The sequence below is a fragment of the Pinus tabuliformis genome, chromosome 1_1 (genome assembly GCF_031772625.1).
Source record: "Pinus tabuliformis cultivar Carrire ecotype Pingquan chromosome 1_1, CPIR1, whole genome shotgun sequence".
NCBI classification, from domain to species: domain Eukaryota; kingdom Viridiplantae; phylum Streptophyta; class Pinopsida; order Pinales; family Pinaceae; genus Pinus; species Pinus tabuliformis.
In genome coordinates, this window is record NC_142297.1 from 663,987,426 (window position 1) to 664,014,182 (window position 26,757).

The 26,757-nt window shown below is 37.4% G+C and overlaps 1 protein-coding gene across 1 annotated transcript in view; it reads right to left on the reverse strand.

Moving 5' to 3' along the window:
- Positions 1-2,168: 2,168 nt before the first annotated feature.
- Positions 2,169-26,757, reverse strand: part of LOC149215137 (uncharacterized) — a 31,213-nt gene continuing 6,624 nt past the window's right edge. Inside the window, exon 2 of the mRNA XM_089389630.1 lies at positions 2,169-2,828. Coding sequence (XP_089245756.1) covers positions 2,337-2,828 — 492 coding nt within the window. The 3' untranslated portion in view covers positions 2,169-2,336. The remainder of the gene's footprint in view (positions 2,829-26,757) is intronic.

Genomic DNA, 26,757 nt, shown 5'->3' on the forward strand with positions numbered 1-26,757 from the left:
GGCGGCCCGAGCGACAAACGATGCGGTGGACAACATGGTTGGACGCGGGCAAGGTTCGACAAGGCGGGCGCGATGCGACGAGTTGGTGGACGCGGTTCTGCGGTTCTACAGGCGGACGCGGGCACGGTCACGCGACGAGCAGGTGCGACCACCCGATGATGCGACGAGCTGCAGGTACGGTGCGACGAAACAGCGAGTCGCTTGCGACGAAGGCATGACAGAAATGCGACATTTGGAAAATGGCTAAGTGTTTATAGGCGTTGTCAAAAGGAGTAAAGCCGATGTGTTATTATGTATGTTGTGGGCGTATGGGGTGAGTTATAGGGGTCGGCCTTAAGGCTAGACACCCTTCCATAAACCCACAATGGAGTGCGTATGTACATAAAAGCTTTGGGCTCATTTGAAGCAACGAATGAACACATAAACATATATTATATGGAGATTTGTACACACACATATATATATATATATATATATATATATGTGTGTGTGTGTGTGTGTGATTAATTAAAATAAAATAATATAATGCGTGGGCTTATGTGTTAAAAAGTGGAGTCGGCCATGAATTGGGCACCCCTCTTAAAACATAAGGAAGCATACGTATATATTGGTGGAGATGGAGCTCATTATCTCCATCAATCTTCGCTCAAGTGTCTTCGCATAAAGACAAGAGAAAAAGTGCGAAGGTCTTAGAGAAATGCGCATTTCTCATGCGCATGAAGAATAAGAAGGTTCGCATATCTTGGGGTTGGATTATGTGAAGTCTTGGCACGGTCGAGGAGGATTTGGTACACGGTATTCTGCAGGATTTGGTACCCATTGTGCGCGGGTCGCCCACGGGTCGCCCGTTAAACTATCGCACCGGCTCGTCGGGTGGCCGCACCCGCATATCAACTCGCCGCCCATCCGCAACTCGGGTGACCGCACCTCGATTTGTCGTGCCTAATCGCCAGCTCGGGTGACCGCACCTCAGCTCGCCATGCCTAACTGTCGGCTCGTCGGCTTTCTGGGTGACCGCACCTGCGCCTCGGCTCGTCGCCCAAGTGTCGGAGGTTCGCCCATCCGCTCGTCGCACTGTCCGTCGTTGTGCCAAAACGCGCCCGTCGTCGTGCCCCGGGGCGCCCGCCCATCGTGCACGCCTGCCCGAGACTCGAGGGCGTCACACCCTCTCTCCCTTAACCTCTCCATATTTTTCTACCTATTCATTTCCTTCCACTCCTCCTCCCTCTTTCTCTTACCCTTTTCTTGTTCTTCCTCGTCCTCTTGCTCTTCCTATTTTTCTATGGAAGCTTGATAATACTATTTTCAATCTATTTTCACAAATAATACTTTAAATATTATCTATAATATTTATGGAAAATAAAAATGTAATTATTGATGAATTATTTTGAATTAAATAATTAATATTTAATAATAATTATGTTTAAAAATTTATTTATTAATACAGTAATATAAATTAAATAATTAGTAAATAATAATAAATATTAAAATATTTATTTTATGATTTATTTTAGGTTATGAAAATTATTTAATATTTATCTTATTATAAAAATTCTTAACTTATAAATATATTTTATTACTATTTTATTATAAAAATTCTTAACTTATAAATATATTTTATTACAATATCCAATAATACATTATTTATTGATATTGCAGGCTCCAAAAACACAAATGAGGTTAATAAAACACAAAACATTTTTATATACATATTAATATGATCAATTTACTTGAGAAAAAGTAGTAGAAAACTTTTGATATGTAATTATTTTTAAAGTATTTTAAAATATTTAATAAACTTTTGATATGTAATTATTTTTAAAGTATTTTAAAATATTTTATAAAAATTAAATAGGATATATCTTATTATCTCAAATACAAGAAAAGGAAAAATACAAAGTAAATGTAACACATTAATTTCAAAAGCTTATCAGATGATAACACAATATCGTTGTATGATGAAAGTCGTTGCTTTTAGAAAAGAGTAAACAACATCGTAAGAAGTACGAAGCTAGGCAGTCTTCGCATTAAACAACACAGAAGTCCATAATCTTTACCGAATTTAGTCATTGCCAAGAGCTTCAATACCAAATCAGACTAACTTATTTCTTTCTCGAAAGAGTGACCCCTACATTCACTGTGCTATATTGTTAATAGCTAAGATTGATAAAGAAATCTGACTTTATTACAAACTCCACCACCATGTTACAAAGACAAAAGTAAGGCGTTCGTTGTTGCATTCACCGTGCCTAAATTGTTAATATTTATAATTGACTAAGAGACATTGCTTTATTACAAACTCCGGGGGCACGCGCTGCGGAGACAAATATATAAAGTTAAGGAGTTTCCTTATCGTAACCATTGTTGGCACCGAATTCACCGTTGTCGTTGCCAGATCCAGCGCCATAGCGAGAGCCAGCTTTGTAGCCTTTTTCATTACCAGAGCCTGTGACATAGCTGCCACCACTGTACCTTGAACCGTAGGCACCGTTTTTTTCCCAACGCTCACCGTAGCCTGAGCCGTATTTACCACCTTCTCTATAGCCACCATTAGAGCCAGGCGGGTATGGGGCATAAGTATTGCCAAGTGACTGACGATAGCCACTGTTGTCGCCAGACCCTTCACCGTATCCACTATCGTCGTTCACAACACCATTTCCTGAATAGTACTCTGCTCCTTTACCCGAACCGGAACGCGGGTACCCGCTCCCGGCTTCTCCGTAGCCAGCACCGCTGCCAGAACCGGCGCGGGAAGCCTCGCTGTTGCCATGCCAGCCATCCGAGGCCCCGTTACCATGGCCACAGCAAGAGCTCGTCGATCTCGTGATCTAGTCTCCACAGGGTCTGCCAAAGAGCATGCCGCAAGTGTATGAAAGGGAGCATGCCCTGCGATAACAAGGTGGAACAACAAATTTCAAAACAAAGCGGGAAAACAAATTTCAAATTCAAATGGCCTCCGGAAGTGGGAAATATAAATGGGAATCTGCTGATAATAAATGAGAAGTAATGGAAATCATGCTGCTTTCACTAATACTCTTAAACCGCATTAAATAAACTATCGCTGAATAAAAAAGGTGGAGTCGCCCGCTGAATAAAAAAGGTGGAGTCGCCGGGAATTCGCAGGGGATCGGGATGTCAGACATGGTGTACATGGATGCGTTCCATGACATATACATAGATGTAGGTGGGCCAATCTACATTGAGCATTTAATACCCAATGTATAGCTGGTTAGCTCTTGCCCTCTACCAGGGACCGTGATGCTGATATTACCGGCCAGAGTTACATTCAATGAACAGAAATGGGAACGGAACGAAGCTGTCTGTAGATAGTTTTACCTAAACTCGATTCATAGTTTTCACGTATTTTTTTAATGCATATATTTTCGGAGCGGTTACGTGTGTAAATTATATTTTTCTGTAAATTCCAATCATGCTCACCATTAGAGATCATTTCTGATGCATATATTGCTTATTCGATGCTTGGAACACGATGCCTAAATTACTCAACCATTCAAGTTATTCAATCAATATTTTTTATGTATTTAATTTTGAATGAAAATTCTAAATTATTCAACCATCCAAGTTATTCCATCTAGTTTGATATATATATATATATATATATATATATATATATATATATATATATATATTTTTAAAACTTTGATAATTTTGTGTGGTTACTAACTGAGATATTTCTTCACATTCGTCGTTTGAATGTTCAGGTATTTACGCGACATAGGTGAACAATTGACCAGGTAAGGAATGGATATTTAAGAATTCCCTAAACAAGGTAAGGAACAAATATTTAAGAAATTATGTGTGAGGTGTGATTCCGTCCAAAAATATAAGTAAAATTAAAAAATAGATATTTTTTTATTATAAAAAAATAATTAAAATTTAAAGGAAAAAAATAAAAAAGTTGTTAAAATTTGAAGGAAAAAAATTAATTAAATTAAGGAAAACGGATAATTTTTTATCATAAAAAAATAAAAAAATATGTAAAATTTAAAGGAAAAAAATAAAAAGCAATTAAAATTGGAAAGAAAAAATTTAATTAAGTGAAGGGAAAAATATATAAAATTTAAAGGAAAAAAATAAAAAAGCAATTAAAATTGGAAGGAAAAAATTTAATTAAGTGAAGGGAAAAATATATATTTTTGGAAAAAATAGAAATGCAATTTCTAAAGCAGTAGCAATTTTATAAAGCAGTCGTATGTTTACTGTTCTTTGATATATAGAATAATGAAAAAAGGTATGCACATGTGGAATTTAAAAGTTTCGGAGTTACATGGATCTGGAGTTATACGAATCTGTATATAACATTAAAAAGCACCGCCCTCTTAATATTAAAAGGCAATACATTAAATAAGATGAGGAATAGGTATTTAAGAATTATGTTACATTAGTTAAGTTTACTGGAGATTTAAATAAGTTAAGGAATCGGTATTTAAGAATTGTGTTACACATCGATAATGGTAAGACTTTATTAAATATTTTATATAGAATTGTGATGTTTTTTTCTTTTTATATATATATATATATATATATTATATTTTAATCTTCACCTTTCAGAGATATATTTCTCATCATTAGTCGCTGAATTTTTCAAAACAGAAAAAAGCCCACCCTAGAATCAGGTTAGCGAACTATATGAAGCAGCTAAATCCGTGAAAGGTGATTATCCTCGCACTACCAAAAGAAGAGACAAAGGTATTCAAAAGGTTCTTGAGTTAGTTTCGTTACTCAACTATTCAACATATTGATTGCCCAATTGCCCTTATGAGAAAAACGCTTGATTATGCTTTCGAACCTGAATGAGAACATCAACACATTTGATTGACCAGAGTAAAATCACCACTCATGTTGCTTGTTCTTATGTGTATATAAGATTGATCACTCTAGATTTATTTTAATCTTAGATGATTAATCTAATTTGGATTAATTTTAATCTTTGATGATTAATCTAATTTTGGATTTCATTTTAATTTGGATTTATTTTAATCTTTGATGATTAATCTAATTTTGGATGAGGGATCAAATTTTTTATCTAGTTTTGGATTTCATTTTAATTTTAGATGATTAATCTAATTTTGGATGAGGGATCAAATTTTTTTTTCTAGGTGCAAAGATGTTTTCACCCCAAGAGATTTGCTCTTGATCTTTTATGGTGCAAGTGATTTGATCCTTTTTGGTGCACGATAGATCTTTTGGTGCATGATAGATTTAGGGTTAAGATGGATCTAGGTGTATTTGTGTATAAGACTAATCACTCTACATTTATTTTAAGCTTGGATGATTAATCTAATCTTGGATGATGCACTCAGATGGATTAAATTTCTCTAGGTGAAATGGTTTTCACCTCAAGAGATTTGATCTTTTTAAGTGCAAGAGATTTGATCCCTTTTGGTGCATGATAGATCTAGGGTTAAGATGGACTTAAGTTGATTATATAATACTATATAATATCTATATTAGATCTAGGATTAAGATGGATCTAGGTTGATTATATAATATTATGTAATATCTATATTAGATCTAGGGTTAAGATGGACCTAGGTTGATTATATAATACTATATAATATCTATATTTGTCTTTATGTGTCTTTTATTATTCCCTTTCTCCGTATGTGTCTTTTATTATTCCCTTTCTCCGTTTCATCTATATGTCTCTCTCCTTTTCTCTATTATTCTTTCTTTTTCCCCTTCATCAATGTGTCTCTCTCATTCTCTCACCCCCTTCATCTATGTGTCTATCTCCATCCCCCTCTTTCCCTCTTTCCCCATCTCTCTCCCCCCCTATCTCTCTCTTTCCATCCCTCCCACAACATCTATATCTATATATCCCTCCAACTTTCTTTTATATCTCATCTCAAACACACACAATCACTCTCTTCCTTCCCCTCTTTATGTCTCTTTCTTCTTCCCTCTCTCTCCCCTCCAACTATCTCTCTATATGAGTTCCAAACCATTCTCTCTCTCCATGTCTATCTCTCTCCCCTCTTGTTCTCCCTATCACTCTCCTCCCATTCTCCCTCTCTCCCCCACTCTTTCTTCATCTCCCTTGTCACTCCCTCTCTTTCCACTTTTTTCCTCTCTTTCCTTCCCTCTCCTTCTTTTCCCCTCCTCTCTCTCCCACCTGGATCCCCCTCTATCTCGCCCCATCTCAAACTCTTTCTAGATCTCTCCCCCATCACACACTCTCTCTTTCTCTCTCTTAGCACTCCATCGCTATCTCCCTCCCCTCTTTTAAATTTGATCCCATTGTATTGTTTTTAAGAAAGTATCTAAATAAAAAAATTCAATTGGTTGTAAAATAATAAACTTATATTTTGGATTAATCATGTCAAAAAATTAAAAATTAAAATAATTACGTGTTATCTTTTTTCTATCATTATTAGTCACTTTGCGATTTGCTTTATTTCATGGCATGGATCATTAATTCTTAATAATATTATCTATATTATATAAATTTCACATTTCTATATATAAAAATTCATTTTTTAATTTTATTAGAACTTTGATTAAATTTCTATTAGAATATTTTAGTAGTAGCGAAGATAAAGATTATATATATATATATATATATATATATATATATATATATATATATATATATATATATATATATATATATATATATATATATATGTGAAACATTTTTTGCTTAGATTTAAATTGAAATTAAATATTTTTATTGTGAAGTAAGTTTTGGGTTTTGAGCATGTGGTGTTGATAAATCTATGGTATTGTAACAAAGCTTATTTACAAGTTAATGGTAAAGTTGGGTGAATATCTATAGTTAAAAATCTTGTCATATAATACATTTATCATAAGTATTAAGTTATTATGTATTTATAAATTAAATTTAAATATTATTATGGAATCATTATTTTAATTTATAAAATAAAATAAATCTTTTATTTAAAACATTATTCATAATTTTATTAATAATAACAAAATCAAAATATAATAAATTAAATTTTAATATAATAAATTAAATTTTATTATTTTTATTTTTGCATTAAACCGAAATTTAAAAATATCCTTGAATCCATAAAAATCTTAACTTTTACATTAAATTGAAAACCTTCTTATACCAATAAAATTTCAAAGCACATAATAATATGGACCCACACTAGGTGAAGGCAATTAAAGAATTTAATATAAAATGAACCCATGCCAAAGTCATTTTCTATATTAATTCAATACTATTATAAAATTGTTTTTAAATGTTATATATTTAATAAAATTCCAAGGAAATGTTATTGAAAAAGAGCATTTATGATAAGTTGATGGTTTATTTATTTACTTTAATAATATTAGTCGTAATATTGATTTTAAGGTTATGCCTGTCTAAGAAATTCCAAATAAATGTTTCAAGAACATTATTATAAATCATATTGATTTTAAAGTTATATCTTTGTAAGATATTCCGTATAAATGTTTCAAGAACATTATTATAATGATTTATTTATTTACATTTTAAAGTTATTTCTGCTTAAGAAATTCCATATAAATGTTTGAAGAGTATTATTATAATGCAATGTTTATTTACATACTCTATAGTTGTTTTTCGTAATATTGTTTTTCCTTTCAATGGTTTAAAATAACTTTTGTTTTAGTTTTGAAATATCTTAATTTTAATTTGTAATGATTGAATACAATGTTTATTTACATATTCTATAGTTTTTTTTCATAATATTGTTTTTTTTTTAAAATAACTTTTGTTTTAGTTTTGAAATATCTTAATTTTAATTTGTAATGATTGAATACAATGTTTATTTACATATTCTATAGTTTTTTTTCATAATATTGTTTTTTTTTAATTTTTTAAAATAACAAAAAATAACTTTTTGTTTTAGTTTTGAAATATCTTAATTTGAAATTGTAATGATTGAATACATGAGAGAACACTAAATGAAAAACACCAAAAGATTATAATTGTTACCTTCAATAGAATTTTTATATTTTGAAGAGAATTGTTACATTATTCCATTGTTTTATCATGTTTAGTTTTATTTGAGAGAATTGTTACATTATTCCATTGTTTTATCATGTTTAGTTTTATTTGCATTCTATTAAAATTGAATACTTAGAATTTTTAACAAAATTGTTTAAGGTTATATTTTACTTATTAATGGTTTCTTGTTTGGATATAGATTCTTATTCAATGTTTCCAAAAAAAAATTGTTTATTTTGTCTTTACATGGTTCTATTTGTGTATAAAGAATATGGTTTATATCAATATTAATTTTTATTTGATAGTTTTAATAAAATTATCTAAAATCTATTTATAGTAATTTATACTTTATTTATTAATGGTTGTTTTTTTTGTTGGAAGTAATGTTTCCATGTCATGTGTAGTTGTCATCGCGAGTCTCTAGGCGTCAGTATAGAAGCTACTTATTCCTATATTGTGAGTTAGAATCATGATCCAGATATGTAGTGAGTTGGAGTCATGATCTAGATGCGTCGAAGTCAGTGTGTTATGTCTTATATATATGTAATTGTTGTGATGAATAATACGATAGTGTGATTTGTGTTTTGTTGTGCAATCACTCTCTCCTCATCCCTCTATTTTCTATCAGTTTCGATGTAGCTTCTTATTTATAACTTATACTTCACTTATTAATGGTTGTTTGTTTGGATGTAGCTTTTTATTTAATGCTTCTAAACAAGGTGTTTGTTTTGTCCCAACACTATTTCCAAATTGTGGCTTCTCTAAATATATAAAGAATATTTTTTCATATTAATATTGTTTCTTTCATTTTTGATGATGACCCTTGTGATGAATGATAGCTATGCGCCCTCATATCTCATATTCTGATTTCAGTGTGAGAGAATTTTCCATTTGTCACATTTAATGATTTATTGGTTGATAACTTTTTAACATAAGTGACATTCTAATTTATTATATTAATTGGATTTGTATTGGTTTTCTTTCTCTATGTTCTAGATTTTAAGCTCTAACGATTTTCCCAAATTAACTAACTCTTGATCTACATTTTTTTGTTAACACGTTGATTTAACTTTTTCTATTGTCTCTTCTTTTCATCATTTAAGTTCTTGATTTATGTAAGAAAATAATGATTATGCTAGGCTTAGGGAAGAACATTATTCATCATTTACTGACTTGTCCTATTTATTTTTTTATTTTTATTTTTTGGATTTTATTCTTTTAGTTAATTCAATTAACCTTTGATTAAGGTTTCGCAGGAGATAATTTTCCTCATCATTTTTTGATATGTCTTGTTGAATTTCTTATCTAGATCTATTGGCATTATGACTAATGTGTTGTCCTTGATGGCAACTTGTTTGACAATGATGTCCTTGATGTCAACATAGTGATAATATTATGATTGTGGAACTAATTCTGATATTAGGATATAGAAATGGTTGTTTAGTTACATATGGATAAAAGATGTGAAGTTTGAAAAGCATATGTGGTTCCTGAGAAGAAGGGTCGCGTACATACACAGGTTATGTGGAAAAAGGTAGCACACATAATTCGAACAATGAAAATCTTGATACTAAGGGTCATTACCATGGTAATTTCCCATAGTAATTGTGGCAACAACATTTATTTGATTTCGTCAACTAATACTAACAACATTACCAAGGGATTTAGATAAGGTATTGGCTAAGGAAAAATTTAAATAAGAAGATGGAGGTCAAGTTGTTGTGTGTGAAAGTAAATGTTTATTTTGTGTGATTTGATCTAGAACAGGCGTGCACTAGAAAGCAAGGAGATGGATCAGATCTGATAGATCTGAAAGTGTAGTGAAGACTAATGAATATACTTGCCTGATCTGTTTATGCTTATAGCTAACAATGTTATATTTGTACCTATGATGATGGTATGGTCTGTATGTAGTGATGTGTGTCAAGATCTAGGTTTAATTGATGTTGTGATTTGCAATGAAGATCTAATTCAATCATTTGAGATATATATGTAGGTTTCATTCAGTATGAATGATTATATACACAGATCTAGTTTAGTACTGTCGCGTATAAATTTGGTAATAATTTATGTGGTATGTTGATATATATATATATATATAGGTGTTATGCATGGTATTCACATACATATGGAGATCTATTTTATGAAGGTCACATATATATACTAGGGTTTGATTTGTTGCTTGATGATGATGACATTGATGATGTATGTTCTATTTGTTGTTGTTTGTCAATGACGTCTATCTATATCTGACAATGTTGATTGGATTGGTTATGCATTTATTCGATCTATTTGTAATGGTTAGTTGATATTCAGTTCAATGATTGGTTTTCTTCAGTATTCAGTGGGATGATATTAAAATGATTCAGTTGGTTTACAATGCTTCAATGATTGTATTTCCGATTTAGTATTTCAGTTTGGTGAGCATAATGTTGGGTGTGGGTCCAGTGTGAAAAATTAATGAAAGGTGACCTACATGTTTTGATGGTGGATTGACAGGTGGATCCTTTATGAAATATTATGAAATGTGGTCTACAAGGTGTTGAGGGTTGTCACCTTCAGTAAGGGGGTAGGATCTCCCTTCATGTAGGAGTTGGTAAAGATTAGGGGGTTGGAGCTCCCCTCCAGTAGGTGTTGGAGAACAAGTGGAGGTTGTAACCTCCTGCATGTGGTTGCTTTCATGCTGGTAAGAGTCTGAACCAATACAAGATGTAATGAATATTTTTTTTATATGATAAGAAAGAAGAAAAAGATGATGACAATTGTGGTTTTCTCCCACATTAGGTTTCCACCTAAATCTTGGTGTTCATATGTCTCAATGTGTTGTGATTCATCTTCTCTTTACTGCATACTAAATGAACAATGTAAACTTTGGAACGAGAACTGATACTGTTACCCGTTTTGTAGAGGTGGCAAAAAAATGACCCGATTTTCAAAAGTGTTGATGCAGAATACACATGTTTTTTTAAGAACATGGTTTTTGGAACTTTAATTTTTTTCATGTGCATTAAGTTTTAGAATGGTAGTGAATGGTAGTGATTTTCATCCTGATTTTAAAAAGTGAGTATTCTGCATCACACCCTTTTTTTAAAAGACCTATTTTTTGACTTTAAATTTTCTAGTGTGTGAAATGTAAAAAATTATTTTCTAAATTTGATAGTTTTCGAAGTCGTCATTGTATTCATATTTTCTTGTTCTCTATCTTAATTTTTTTTTTTTAGTGGGGTTTTTATTGTTTTGCGTTTTTAAATTAGAAAGTCGATAGTTTGAATTTTAGATAATCTACATATTTAGACATCCTTAATTAATTTTTCAATCCACATGAAATAATTGTTTCTAAAAAACAACATTTTTTAACAATGGACATAAAAAATAACCATTTTTAGCATAAATATAACAAAAAAACTAAACATTTTGATAATTTTTTGCTAGAATTAACATGTCAAAATCACAATTTTTATACAAAAATATTAACTAAAAATGGTCAAATAATAGTTTTTTTTATGAATTTCATGTCAAAAAGATAATAATAACTACTTTTTTTTCAAAAAAAAAATGATTAACTTAAAAATCAATGCAAAAATCACATATTACCAATATTGAACGTATAACAACCCTAATTGAGTGTTTATTCTTCTCATAAAATGTCAAGGTCAAAACATTGCAAAGCTTGAGTTACAAGCATAACTTAAATTTAATCAAGAATGTCACGTAATCCAAACTCTTCGTCCTCTAGAGTTTCATCATTGTCCTCTTCCACAATATTTTCTGTTTCATTTTGCTCATTTTCCTCTTCTAATGGGTCTTTCATGTCTGCAAATCCCCCAATATGTGTCTTTCCATACATTCCATGTAATGGTGGTTGGGGTTCCTTTGCCTTTTTTGCCACACGTGATTCACTAAAGTCCCCTTTCTTCAACCTAATTTCTTGCATTGCATCTGGAAGAAATTGAAGAGCATTAATTCTTTGCTGAATGAAATTGCATTGTAATGGATCTTTCTCAATTGCAATGCAATTTCTTCCTTTTTGAAGGCAGCATGCTAGTGTTGTACCTAATTATCAAGCACAAAAAAATAATGAAGTAAATTAGTACAATGACATATTAATTAAAAAAAAGAACATATTGAAATTCAATTCCATGTGGCAAAACGTACCTGACCCAGAAAATAAATCCAGAACCCAATCTCCTTCATTTGAACATATGTCTATAAGATAGTTAATCAATAATTGTGGTTTCTGATAAATGTTAACTATCTCTCCTTTCATTTCTTTGTCTTCATATGTTAGTTTTCTCACAACAGCATCATGAGTCAGTATTTGGCTATGACTCTTTTTGTCCACCCGATTAAAAATCATAGACATATGGCTATCATCTTTTGCCCAACTATCAATATGAATGAACTCACAGTCATTTATAAATTGTTGATCTTCATTGTCAAGAAGATTTGACTTTTGCCTGTAACATAAAATAGTAAAAGTTCAATTAACTTGTACGTAAATTAATTTTTCAACATTAATCAAATATACCTTTAAACATCTTACCATGTAAGTTTCATCCTTGAATTTGTTTTCCCCTTGAAGCTTGACAATAACATTGCCAATTGTGTGTCTGAATGAAATGTCACAAATCTCCATAATGGTGATGACGTCACTTCCTTAAATCCCACCACCACTTTATTAAAAGCTTGATAAGTATAAGGGTCAATATCATAGCAAATGTTTGGAATATTGAAACCATGGGGAATATCTGCAATAACCAGGGCATAATCCCTTTTTGGTACGAGTTTCGCAATGTCTTCACAGTCGCCTTGTATTACTTGATATTGAATAGTGTCTAGCCCATTCCAAATGAAATGATTAAGAGTTGGATCAAGTTCAACATTCTTAATACGTTGCTTTCTCAGTCTTTCAATCTTTATTTTTTCAATAAAAGTCTTGAAACTGTCTGGTGCTCCATTATCTTCTTTCTTCATCTTTTACCAAACAAACAAATGTATGTGTAAGTTTTAAATTAAAAATAGTACACAGATGATTAAAACTGAATGTATAAATCAAGTTACCTTTTTAAATGCAAGATAAAAAGCTTTCAATGTTGATGTAGAACTTGAATCTGGATAGTTGCGTACAACATCATCCCAACTATCTTCATTCAACAATTTAACCATTTGTTCCTGAATTTTCATGTAAACTTTGTGACTGCATAGATAAAGTAAGAAAAAGCTAATATATTGATATGTATAACAAATACTACCAATAACAACATGTTTTAGTTAAAAGATAACTATAATCCTGGAAATAAGTAAAAATAATTCAGCAAACTTACTTTTGAAATTCTTCAGACATTTCTTCCAATGATAATTCCCCCGACTTCACACGAGATAATATTGTTTTGACAATTTTTTCATCTTTCACTCCTTGCATCGCCCTCCAAGGCGTGATGGTCATATCGTCTGGAAGTTGCTTCAGTTCAGGCGCTGATTTATTGTTGCGACATATCAATGGCTTAGACTTTCTGACCCTCTGGTTTTTAATGCGAATGTCTTCCCACATGCTAAAAATGTCATCAATCAAATTCCAAATATCTCCAGTTCTAAATGCCAATTGGAAAATGTTATCAACACCTCTGAATAAATCGCTAGATCTATTGTCTTTTCCATTTTTTGAATTGCCTTTATCTTCAATTTGATAGCCTATTTCCATACAACATTCCTTTCGGAAATCTGTAGTAATATTGATCTTATCCCCACCACATTTTTCTAGGAATTCACTATGAATAAATCTAACCTTTTGGATCAAAGTCATAGACATCCTATATTCATTATCTGAATTATGATCCCATGCCACTAACTTTGCTTCTGTTTCATTTAAACCAGCATAAATGATACATTTCATCGTTTCAAAACGTGGTTTATTAGGATATTCCTCCATCAATTGTCTTTGAGCTTCAACAGAATGGTTCCCCCCAAGCACATAATAATTGTATTCAAAACATTTTGACTTATCAAATGCTTCTTTGTTGGGAACTTGAAGTGGATCAACAAGAAGCACATAACTAACCACATGAGCATATGGATTGTACCTCATCAATGTCTTCAAGTTGTGAACATGCAGATGATGTGGCTTTCTGACTTGATATTGGCATTATCCTTCACTTGCCTTATAGGTTTGTGTGACATTTAACTGAAATGTACGACCACCATCAACTAAATTTCTCTTTGTCAAATTCTGTCGAATGGCATTTTGTTTTGTTTTGATAATGCCATCACCTAAATCAGCTCCTGGTGTAATGATTTCTCTACTTTCTTTTGAAGTTTCACTAGGTTCTTGACTGCTGGTAATGACTACTTCAAGATCTTCAACTCTACTTTTTTTCGTCTTAACATTCTCAAGAGATCTATTCTTGGGCATTGTTACTTTTGGTCTTTTACGACCTTCCACAATTTCAATGTCATCTTCAGTAATGGCAACATATGCTTCATTGTCAATTTCAACTTCATCGTCCTCAAAAGTAACTTGTTTACCCTTGCTAGATTTATCCACCAGAGGCCATTTTTTCTGATTCTTTGGATGTAGTTTTGTAGCATCATCAATTACTACATTTTCCATGTTTTGCATATCTTCTTCTGACACTGAGTAAAAATGGCTGACAACTTTCATGATATCATGCTCTATGTAATGAATGCCTCCCAACATAATTGAACAGTTTTCAACAAAATTCTGCCAAACAAAATATCATATGTTAATATAATCAAAGTTAAAAAATATAGCGAGACATTTTCAAAACGCAAAATAAAAATACAAATAACAATACTTACCGTGTTTTGTGTCATATCATTTAAGATTTGTTTACACAACTTTGTAGATACCTCTCTCCTGTCATATAATGAATATGATAGTCGGTATTTAATCCTTTCATGTGACTTGGCAGCTTTTGTAAGTACGTAAACAACTTCAGTGTTTGGTACCGAACACATATCTATGACTTTTCCCATCACCTCCAAATTTTCATTATTATTGCGTGTATCAATGTATAGATATATATTCACAGTTGTGCTCTCTCTTTCTTTCACATACCAGGCTCTTGATGGAAATTTCACCTCTTTTGAACTTTTCCAATCTGAGATTAGCTTCTTATCACTTAAAGTAGTTGACATATTTGTAGGTATGAGCTCAGGTGGAGTTCGTTCACCAACGTTTTTTGAAGATACACCTTTAAGACTCCTTGCTCCAGAAAGATTCACAGAAATTTTCCTTGATGCCATTTTCCTAAAAAAAACACATAAATTAGTAAATAAAAAAACATATTAACTTAAATTAACAACAAAAATATACCATAAATTTTTTATTTGTATAACCAAAATTGCCCTCTCCCCTCCCCCGACCCGCCCGCCAACCCACCCCTAGGCCCCCCGCCCGGGCCGCCCCGCCCCCCTCCCCCTCCGGGCCCCCGGGCCGCCCCGGCCCCCCCTCCCCCCACCCGAGCCGCCCTCCCCCCGCCCGGGCTGCCCCACCCTGCCCCTCCCGGCCCCCTGGGACCGCCCCGCCCCCCCCCCCCCCTCCCCCTCCCTCCCCCCCCCGGGCCGCCGCCCCCTCCCATCCCCCACCTCCACCCACTTCCCCTCCCTCCCCCGGTCGGGCCGCCCCAACCCCCCCGGCCACCCCGCCCGGGCCGCCCCACCCCCCTCCCCCTCCCTCCCCCGCCCGGGCCGGCCCCTTCAACCCCCGGCCGGGCCGGCCCCCTCCACCCCCCGGCCCCCGCCCGAGCCGCCCCACCCCCCTCCCCCGACCGGGCCGGCCCCCCCCGCCCGGGCCGCCCCCGCCCACCTGCCCCCGGCCGCCCACCTGCCCCCGCCACCCCCGCCAGGGCCGCCCCGCCCCCCTCCCCCTCCCTCCCCCGCTCGGGCCGCCCCCTCCACCCACGGGACCCCCGCCTGGGCCGCTGCACCCCCCCTCCCCCTCCCCCTCCCTCCCCCGCCCGGGCCGCCCCTCCCCCCTCCCCCTCCCCCTCCCTCCCCCACCCGGCCACCCCCGCCCAGGCCGCCCCCTCGGCCCCCCGCCCGGGCCGCCGCACCCCCCTCCCCCTCCCCCTCCCTCCCCCGCCCAGCCACCCCCTCCCCCCCTCCCCCTCCCTCCCCCGCCCGGCCACCCCCGCCCGGGCCGCCCCTCCCCCCTCCCCCTCCCTCCCCCGCATGGCACCCCCGCCCGGGCCGCCCCCTCCACCCCCGGGCCCCCCGCCCGGGCCGCTGCACCCCCCTCCCCCTCCCCCTCCCTCTCCCTCCCCCTCCCTCCCCCGCCCGGCCACCCCCGCCCAGGCCGCCCCCTCCACCCCCCGGCCCCCCGCCCGAGCCACCGCACCCCCCTCCCCCTCCCCCTCCCTCCCCCGCCCAGCCACCCCCCTCCCCCTCCCCCTCCCTCCCCCGCCCGGCCACCCCCGCCCGGCCGCCCCTTCCCCTCCCCCTCCCCCTCCCTCCCCCGCCCGGCCACCCCCGCCCGTGCCGCCCCCTCCCCCCTCCGCCCCCCCCCCCCCCCCCCCCCGCCCGGCCGCCCCACCCCCCTGCCCCTCACTCCCCCGCCCCCCGCCCGGGCCACCCCTCCCGCCTCCCCCTCCCCCTCACTCCCCCGCCCGGGCCGTCCCCTCCCCCCCGCCCCACCCCCCTCTCCCTCCCTCCCCCGCCCGGCCACCCCCGCCCCCCCCCCCCCCCGGCCCGGGCTGCCCCACCCGCCTCCCCCTCCCCCTCCCTCCCCTGCCCGAGCTGCCCCCTCCCCCGCAGGGCCGCCCCGCCCCGCCCTCGGGCGGGGTGGGCGGCGAGGCCGGGGAGGGGGCGGGGGAGGGGGAGGGGAGGGCGGGGCCGGGGAGGGGATGCGGGAGGGGGAAGGGTGGGCGGGGAGGGGGCGCGGGAGGGGTGGGGCGGCCCGGGCGGGGGAGGGAGGGAGGGGGGTGGGGCGGCCCGGGCGGGGGGGGGGCCACGGGGGAGGGGGCGGCCCGGGCGGGGTGGCCGGGCGGGGGAGGGAGGGGGAGGGGGAGGCGGGTGGGGCGTCCCGGGCGGGGGGGGGGGGGGGGGCCGGAGGGGGGAGGGGGCGGCCCGGGCGGGGGTGGTCGGGCGGGGGAGGGAGGGGGAGGGGGAGGCGGGTGGGGCGGCCCGGGCAGGGGTGGCCGGGCGGGGGAGGGAGGGGGAGGGGGAGGGGGAGGGGGAGGCGGGTGGGGCGGCCCGGGCCGGGGGGGGGGGGCGGCGGGGGGCGGCCTGGGCGGGGGAGGGAGGGGGAGGGGGGTGGGGCGGCCCGGGCGGGGGGGGCCGGAGGGGGGAGGGGGCGGCCCGGGTAGGGGTGCCGGGCGGGGGAGGGAGGGGGAGGGGGAGGCGGGTGGGGCAGCCCGGGCAGGGGGGGGGGGGGGGGGGGGGGGGAGGGAGGGGGGGGGTGGGGCGGCCCGGGCGGGGGAGGGCCGGGGGGGATGGAGGGGGAGGGGGAGGGGGGTGGGGCGGCCCGGGCGGGGGTGGCTGGCCCGGCTGGGGGTGGGGGCTGGGGCGGCCCGGTGGGTCGGGGCGGGGGTGTGCGCCGGGTGGGCCGTGCGCCGGTGGGGGTGGGGTAGGCGGGGGTGCCGGGGAGGGAGGAGGGGTGGGTGGGATGGGCAGGGGGGCCGGGTGCCAGGTGGGCCCGGGGTGGGGTGTGGGATGGGCAGGGGGGCCGGGGTGGGGGCGGGTGCCGGGTGGGCTCGGGGTGGGGGCGGGTTGGAAATTTTTTTAATTTGAAAAAAAATATGGGGGGAGGGGGAGGGAGTTAGGGGGGCAGGGGTTGGAGAAGGGGGGAGGTGTGGCGTAAATAGCAAGATTAGGCTAGACAGTTACCGATTCACCGTGTGGTAAAAAAAAAAAAAAAAAAAATTGGCTTGGAAAATTTTTTAATTTAAAAAAAAAAATATTTTTCATTAAAGTAATTTAATATGAAAATTTCGAAAAAATAATTGTACTTACCTTTCAATTGCGACAATTCTTCGTTGTATATATTGTTGATAGCAATATCGCTGCTCCACAAATTCATGAGTCTTTCAAGGGACTTCAGAAAACCTAGATGTGAGGAGAGTAATAGTGATAGCGAAATTTATTATATAAGTGAAATTACGAAGATGTTTTTCCATACGATTAATGTGGGATAGTTTGTTTTACATTATTATAGAGAGAATGTTGTAGAGTTGTTTTACAACGGATTGAATGTGGGATTAATTTGTTTGAGAATATATTATAAAAATTAGAAAAAAATAATTGTTAAGTAAATATTATATACTTTAACTATTAGAATAATTAATGTACAAGTTGTGATTTACAATTTGAATTTTAGTGATTTATTTCATAAAAATAAATTAGTTTACGTTTTTCAATCAATTGTAGAATAAAATAATAAAGGTAAATAAATCTAACAAACTTTTGGAGGGAAATATTTTTGCGAAAAGTTTTTGGAGGGAAATATTTTCGCGAAAATTTTTGGAGGGAAATATTTTCGCGAAAATTTTTGGAGAGAATAACTTTGGAGGGAATATTTCATTCTTTAAGCTATATAATATTCTTAGGAGACTCCATTTGTATCATTCAACATTTTCTATTTGAAAGTGATGGATTGCTCTGATGGTGAAGTTTCGGTTTATACACCATCAACATCTTCATCGCGTAACGACTCTATTCATATTGATGAATATAGCGGGAATTCTTCCACTATGAATAGAAAGTCAATTCTTCCACTTAGTCCTGATTCTAAAGACTACGAGAGCAACACTGATGAAAGAGGGGATGGAGAATTTCAAATTAATAAAGATTCACAGATTCCACTTAGTCCAAATTCTAAGGACTATGAAAGCAGCGGTGATGAGGAGCATGATGGTGAAGTTCAAAAGAATGGGGTGTCACAATGTCCACTTAGTCCTAATTCTGAGGACTATGAGAGTAGCAGTTTTGAAGAATGTGATGGTGAAGTTCAAAAGAATGGAGGGTCACGATGTCCACTTAGTCCTAATTCTGAAGACTATGAGAGCAGCAGTTTTGACGTGCATGATGGAAAATTTCAAAATAATGGAGTGTCAAAGTGTCCACTTAGTCCTAATTCTAAGGACTATGAGAGCAGCAGTGATGATGAATGTGATAATGAATTTCAAAAAAATGGAGTGTCAAAGTGTCCACTTAGTCCTAATTCTAAGGACTATGAGAGAAGCAGTTATGAAGAGCATGATGATGAATTTCAAAAGTATGGAGTGTCATAGTGTCCAGTTAGTCCTGATTCTAAGGACTATGAGAGCAGCGGTGATGAAGCGGGGGATGATGATTTTCAAAAGATTGGAGTATCACAATGTCCTCTTAGTCCTAATTCTAAGGACTATGAGAGCAGCGGTGATGAAGCGCGGGATGATGATTTTCAAAAGATTGGAGTATCACAATGTCCTCTTAGTCCTAATTCTAAGGACTATGAGAGTAGCGGTGATGAAGCGCGGGATGATGATTTTCAAAAGATTGGAGTGTCACAATGTCCTCTTAGTCCCGATTCTAAGGACTATGAGAGCAGCGGTGATGAAGCGCGGGATGATGATTTTCAAAAGATTGGAGTATCACAATGTCCTCTTAGTCCTAATTCTAAGACTATGAGAGCAGCGGTGATGAAGCGCGGGATGATGATTTTCAAAAGATTGGAGTATCACAATGTCCTCTTAGTCCTAATTCTAAGGACTATGAGAGCAGCGGTGATGAAGCACGGGATGATGATTTTCAAAAGATTGGAGTATCACAATGTCCTCTTAGTCCTGATTCTAAGGACTATGAGAGCAGCGGTGATGAAGCGCGGGATGATGATTTTCAAAACATTGGAGTATCACAATGTCCTCTTAGTCCTGATTCTAAGGACTATGAGAGCAACAGTGATGAAGAATAGGATGATGCAGTTAGTCCTAATTCTAATCAGTATAAAGGTAGCAGTGACAAAGGACAGGATGTAGCATCTTCAATAAGTAAACAGCCACATTTTCAACATAGTCCTAATTCTATGGACTATGAGAGTAGCATTGACAATGTACATGAGGAAGAATATCCATTAAACATCGAGTCAGATTTTCCATTTAGTCTGAATTCTAAGGACTATGATAGTAGCACTGAAGAAGGGGAAGATGAAGGGTATCCTCTCAGTCAAAATTTGAAAATCAGAGCAGATCATAGTGTGGATAACGTTCCTCTTAATGATGATGAAAGTCCTTATAAAAATGATGATCCAATGATGGAGATGTTGCCAAGAAATATTGTATCGAGGAGTAGGAGTAGACCTTTTCGTATCGATGCAAGCTATTCTATTTATACAAGGGGTAGAGTAGAATATCTGACGAGAAGAAGTTCTATCAGCGCTCTCATTTCAAGTGAATGTTGCCAAAAAAATTGCTTGAAACGTATGGATTTCACATTTGCATTAGAAAGCAGGAAGAGATATTTGTCAATGAATAAAAGCATGCAAAACTCATATTTAGTTGGCTGCATGCAATCTACATTGTCAGGTTATGATTATCATATTAGGAATTTTTTATTGTGTAGAAAAGCTTTCAAAATGTTTCATTCAATTGGGAATTTTCGTCTCTCGAGAATTCAAGAAAATTTGGAAAAGGATCCCACATTTTATTCAGAAGTACGTTATAAAAGACAGTTTGGGCCATTATCAAATACTGCAATGTCATGGATGAAAGATTTCTTTTCAAAGCATGGAGAGTGTATGCCAAATAGAGAGACAATACATATTCCAGATAATTTTTCAAGACGAGAAATCTACAACTTATACAAAGAATATGTAGAAAGTGCTGAGGGACAAGGCCACTTTATTACATATCAATATTTTGTGAAGATATGGAAGAAAGAATTCAATAATGTTCGTATTCCTAAGAAGACAAGGATGGGGATTTGCAGCACATGTGCTTCTCTTAAATCAAAAAGGGACAAATGTGAAGGCTTAGAAAGAGGTAAGTGTTCATAACTTTTACTTTTAAAATTGTATAGTCATCAACTATGAAAACATATTTCTTAATGAATTTCTTTTATGTTGTGTAGATTTAATTGTCAAAGAACTTCAGGAGCATCGCGAACAACAAACAAATGAAAGGAAGAAGTTGTACAAGCATCGAAAGAAGTGTTATGATAATCCAAATAAATATTTGGGTTTGATAATTGATGGTATGGACCAGAAGAAAACACTTTTACCACATTTTGTTCGCACACCCAAAAATCTACAAGAGGAAAATTTTATTCAGTTTCACTTGGTCGGTTGTATGGTCTTCAATGGGAAAATGTTGCCAAGGGTGTACTTCACAGCTCCAAATATTCATAATGATGCAAATCTGACCATAACCATAATTCATGATGTGATTTCTCATTGGTCTGGTAATCTTCCTGAAGTTTTGTATCTACAAAAATCAGATTGTTTTTGGGTATCTGAACATGCTTGTTGAATTGAGAATTTTTCAAAAGGTAAAGGTTGGTTTCCTTCTTGTTGGGCATACTCATGACCATATTGATCAAATGTTCAGTCGTTTTTCAGTCACATTGAGGAGGAAGGAAGTTGGGAGCTTGCCATCACTAATTGAATGTATTAAGAAATCATACATGCCAGAGCCTGCTTTTGAAGTGTTGGAAGAAACTGTTGACATGCAAAGGTTTATTCTGGGATCATATGGTGAGGGGAAATGCATTGAACAACTTAATGACATTAGCTTCCAACATCAATTTCGTATCAAAAAAATTGATGGGAAAACACTAATATGGGGCAGGAAGTATTCAACTACTACAGAGTGGGCACCGTCATCAGGATTGCAATTTTTGAAGTTCATTCCAGATCATCCAATATTTGCATCAAAAATATTGTTGTTACAATCAGTTGGTGAAGTTCAGAATGCACGTAGACAGAACAGGGCTATAAATTATTCTGATTGCCTGGAAGAAATTAAAAAATGTATTAGATATACATATGAGTACTTTGACATTGCTGATTCAGTCTGGTGGGAGTCGTTTTTCATTAATCAAAGTGATCTCATTTCGACAACAATAAATGAAGATATACCTTTGAAAAATCCATTTATTTGGCCATAAAATGTGTCGAATGAACATGAGGAAGTAAACATTGTTGAACAACAACAATCTCAAGGTATTATTAATTCTTCACAGGCAAAGGAAAGAGAGATGTATATAGGTTCTAGAAGATCTCGTGCACAACGTGAAGCCATGGAAGACCTTTATAGGGGTTCAGTACAGGATATTAAGGAGGGTTGCAAGATTGCAGTGCTAGCAGATGGAGATCCCAATGGCTATCCATTTTGGGTTGCTAAAGTTTGAAAGGTCTTTACAGAAAATGAGGATGTTACAGGTGTTGAAGTACATTGGTATGCCACAAATACACACCCATTCAATGGTGTGTATAAGCCAGAGATGGTAGTTGAGAAAAAAAATGGTGGAAAAAGAAAAAGAAAGGGTACAAATATAAATCGCCGCCGCACAGACATATTACAATTGAAGGATGTTGACATACTTGTTTATGACTTCAATTTAACAAAGAGAGGAACTCTTCGCTTCAAGACGACATAGATTCTGAAAAGGTTGTTACCAGAAGGAACAGTGTTGACATGGGACTCTGCTGAAACCAGTCATAGATCTAGAAGACTTTTGAAACCTGGAATCTTGGGCATGCATGTGGACTCAGATGGGGCACCAGTTGATGACAGAGAAGAATATGGAACAACTTCGTCAGCATCCAGTCACTCATCTGAAGATGTGAATTTTGATGGTGTGCAAGAAAATATGAGTGATTTTGAATAATTGTTTAAGACAGTTTATATAACTGATGTATGCATCGTATCTTCAAATAAAATTAATGTTTTCCATATTTTGTTAAATGAGAAGTTATGAAGCATTTTTATGTTATTGGATTATGTCTGAAGTATGATAAATTTTATTGTTTAAATATCTACAATGCAATATCAAATTAGAGATATAATGTCTCTTTTATTCAGTGTACAAATAAAGACTTTTGAATTCATTCAGTGATATAATTTGTTCATAATGTCATGTTTTTTTAGTTTTGTGGTTGAAAACATGTTAAATTTATACTTAGGAAAGAAAAATGATATTCTACCAAAAACATTAATGTGTTTTTCCTTAAAAGTTAACTTTGTTTGAGACATAAAAAATTGGTTTTATTAGCATTGTTTAAAAAGTATGAAAATTGACCCTAAAAAAAAAATCATTATTCCAGTATCAACACTTTCATTCTGAAGCTATATTTTGCAGGAAAATTTCGTAGAAAATTTCGTAGTCGCTGCCATTTTTAAAACAACCGCAAAATTGACACCTAAAAAAAAAACATCGTTCCAGTATACACACTTTTCGTTTTGAGCACTGTTTTTGTGGTTTTTTTGGGGTTTTTGGGCCAGAGTTCCCGTTTTGAGTTTATAGTTCCCGTTTCAAAGTTTACATTGTTAATGACTGATGATAATGCAATGATAAAGTTAAACATCAGATGGAAAGTATGAAAAATAATTAACCTATATATACATTATTTTCCTTCATGGAAGTCACATACACACGCAAGCTGCATAAATAAAAGTAGCGTACATAGTTTAGAATAAGAAATGAAAAGTTAAAGTGAATTAAAAATATTGATTAACCCCCCCTTTCCGCCCCTCTCAATATTTTTCCTACAAAGATCTTCATTCTTCTATTCTAATTTCTAATTTCATTGCTTTTTATTCTTTCACTTCTTCAATTTTGTAAGTAGGTTTTAATAACAATTCTTTAGGTAGTAAATTTACTCCTCTTTTTTATTGAGTCCTTATCAAATTTCATTGCTTCTTATTCTTTGAATTCTTGAATTTTGTAAGTAGGTTTTGACAATTATTCTTTAGGTAGTAAACTTCTTCCTCTTTTTTTTTTGGTTGATAAGTGGGTGAATCCTGAAAATCACGCTTACCCTGTGGCTGAGAGGCCACGACTCAGGGGCATCTAAGCCGTCAAAGTCACCCGGGGATCGCACCCGGCCTGAGCCGCACCAATGAAAACCATGCTGGATTTTTTAGTATCGGCGAGACTAGAACTGGTGACCTTTGCTTACGGAGCGCCTTAACAATGCGCTCCTTCATCGACTGTTCTATATCTCTTTGATAGTACACTTCTTCCTCTTTATTTAGTAAGTCCTTATCAAATTTATTTTTGAGATCTTGAGTTTGTCATATCCAAATGTTTTGACAATATTTTTCTTCCTCATTTTTTAAATGACAAACATCATTATTGAGGTGCATGTTTTCCCATTTGCATTCCTCTAATTTAGTTGATAAATCTATGTATTACAATTTAGAGTAGATGTATGTTGAAAACATAAATGAACTTATTTCTTGTTATTGATGCCATGTTTACTATATGTATATTCTTTAATAATAAAATTTGAATATGCCCAAATTCAAATCAATGAAGGAGAGGAGTGGAAGATATCCTTAAAGACAATAGAAGGACTATGTGGGTAGCTAGTTATGCCATTTGGGTTGACAACTATTCCCAAAACTTTTATGAGACTAACGAATGAAGTGTTGAAACATTACTTGGGTAATTTTATAGTGGTTTAGTTGGATGACATTAATTCTTCAACAAGATGAAAGAGAGTATGAGTCATCTCAGGCTTACAAGTATACAAAATGTTCTTGTATAAAGGACGGATTTGTCTACTTAGGATTTATGAGACATCAAATGGGTTGAACATGGATTTGGATAAAGTAAAAGCCATTTTCGAGTGTCCAATTCAAAGAAGTACATTTCAAGTAACATGCTTTAATGGCTTAGCTAGATTTTATTATATTTTGTTAGAAATTTCAATGGTGTGTATGTTCCATTAACAAAATACTAGAACATCCTTGTTTTAGAACAGGGATTTAGAATTTTGTTGAAGCATAAAAAAATCATGAGTAACGAATCCATACTATGAAAAGGTAAATTTCATGTTGTAGTTGGGCCCAACAACCACGTGGATAGGAGAGAATCTACATATGGTGAATACATAGATAACGTGTGTCTTGATTTGCGCTAAGTTGGAATGAAAATATCTCAACCGGCAATCGCATGTTTGATGGTCACCTACAAGTGTGCAACTACCAGAATAGTGCATCCCAACATATGACAACTATTATAGTTCATCCCGTCTTTCAGTAACTCGACTGCTTATGATAGTTTAACTGCATAGCGTGTACACTTCCAGTAACTCGAGCACTCTACACTTTCAGTAGTCATATTGTTTTATGATTCTAGTAGTTGGAGTGTCATGTGCTGCTGATATTTAGAGTGACACCTGATAACCATTGAGGATACATAGAAATAAGAGGAACCAAGCTAGGAAAATTGTCATTAGAAATAAATCAAGTAGTATCCTCTTTAATTCATTAAAAATAAAGGAAAATGACAATAATTAACTACTTCAACATTCTTGGATTTATTGTGACATATTTATGGAAAAAATGGTTAAGAGAGAAAATGGATGGGTAATAGATGGTTAAAGGAGCATGATAAAATGACTAAAAATGGGTTCCTAAAATAGTGAAAAAGGTGGCCATTTAGAGACTCATCATCCCCCCATTCCCGCACTTCTGCATGTCCTCATGCAAACAAGATAAAGTTGACAATAGATAATCCCATAATTGTATTTCAAATGAAACCAACCTACATGATTGTACCAGTAATCTTATTAACAATCCTATTCTCTCCCTTCATTTCTGTAACCATGGCACTTTCATTAACACTTTTCACAACCATTATTACTTGTATTATATCTTATCTGACATGAGTTATTTTGACATTCATCGTTTCCAAAATTTTCATATTATTTCATGGAATCATCTTCCGTTACCCACGATCTAGTTTATTGAGGCCCCCTAAGCATCATGTTGAATGAAACAATGATTTTCTCAGTGTTTTGGACTATGAAACTAATTTGTACTGTACCCATATTTCTTAAAGAGACTTCATACCAACCATTCTTCTTCAAACAATGTTGCATTCATATAATAGTGAACCACATTTATTACATCATTTTGTCTTTGAGAAGGATGCTCCACATGCACACAAGGTCTGTGGTTATCTAGTCAAGATAAATGTACTTCTAGAATTGAGACCATCATTTGTCTCGACAAACTCCTTGATCCCCTCAAATAGATTCTTGCAATCTTCCATCAAAACAATATAGTAATTTCAACAGTTAATAAATTAAGCTTAAAAATTGTTTCCTCTCTTTTTGAAAGATTTATTGCCTTCACACATTCATTACTCCTCTTTTCAGAAAAGAATTATTTTGTTTCAAACCAGAGGCAAAAACAAAAAACAAACAACTACTAAAACAAAAGTTTTGGGTGGTAGACAATGTTTGAACAAGATTATTTTATTTGTGGAACCATGAACACAACCCTAAAGATGCATTAAAACTGATTCAGACATATAGAAGTCAGAAAAAATAAATAAAAATAAAAATAAAATAAAATAAAATCGAAAGTAGGTGGCATGTACCAAGCTTGTCCTGGAATTTTCCTAAAAATTCAATTTGTTTGCATTGCACTGTTTAATTACAAGTGTTCCTGTAACTACCAATAAAGTCCAAAGATAAAGAAATCTTGAAACATAAAAGAACATAATAAATAAGTACAATACCAAATTACTTATCACTCTAAATCAATGTATTCAATGCAAGGAGAATGGATAAGGTAGTTCCTATTTTATTTAGACAAACCCTTCAAAAATCCATTTGCAACTGCAAGACCTAA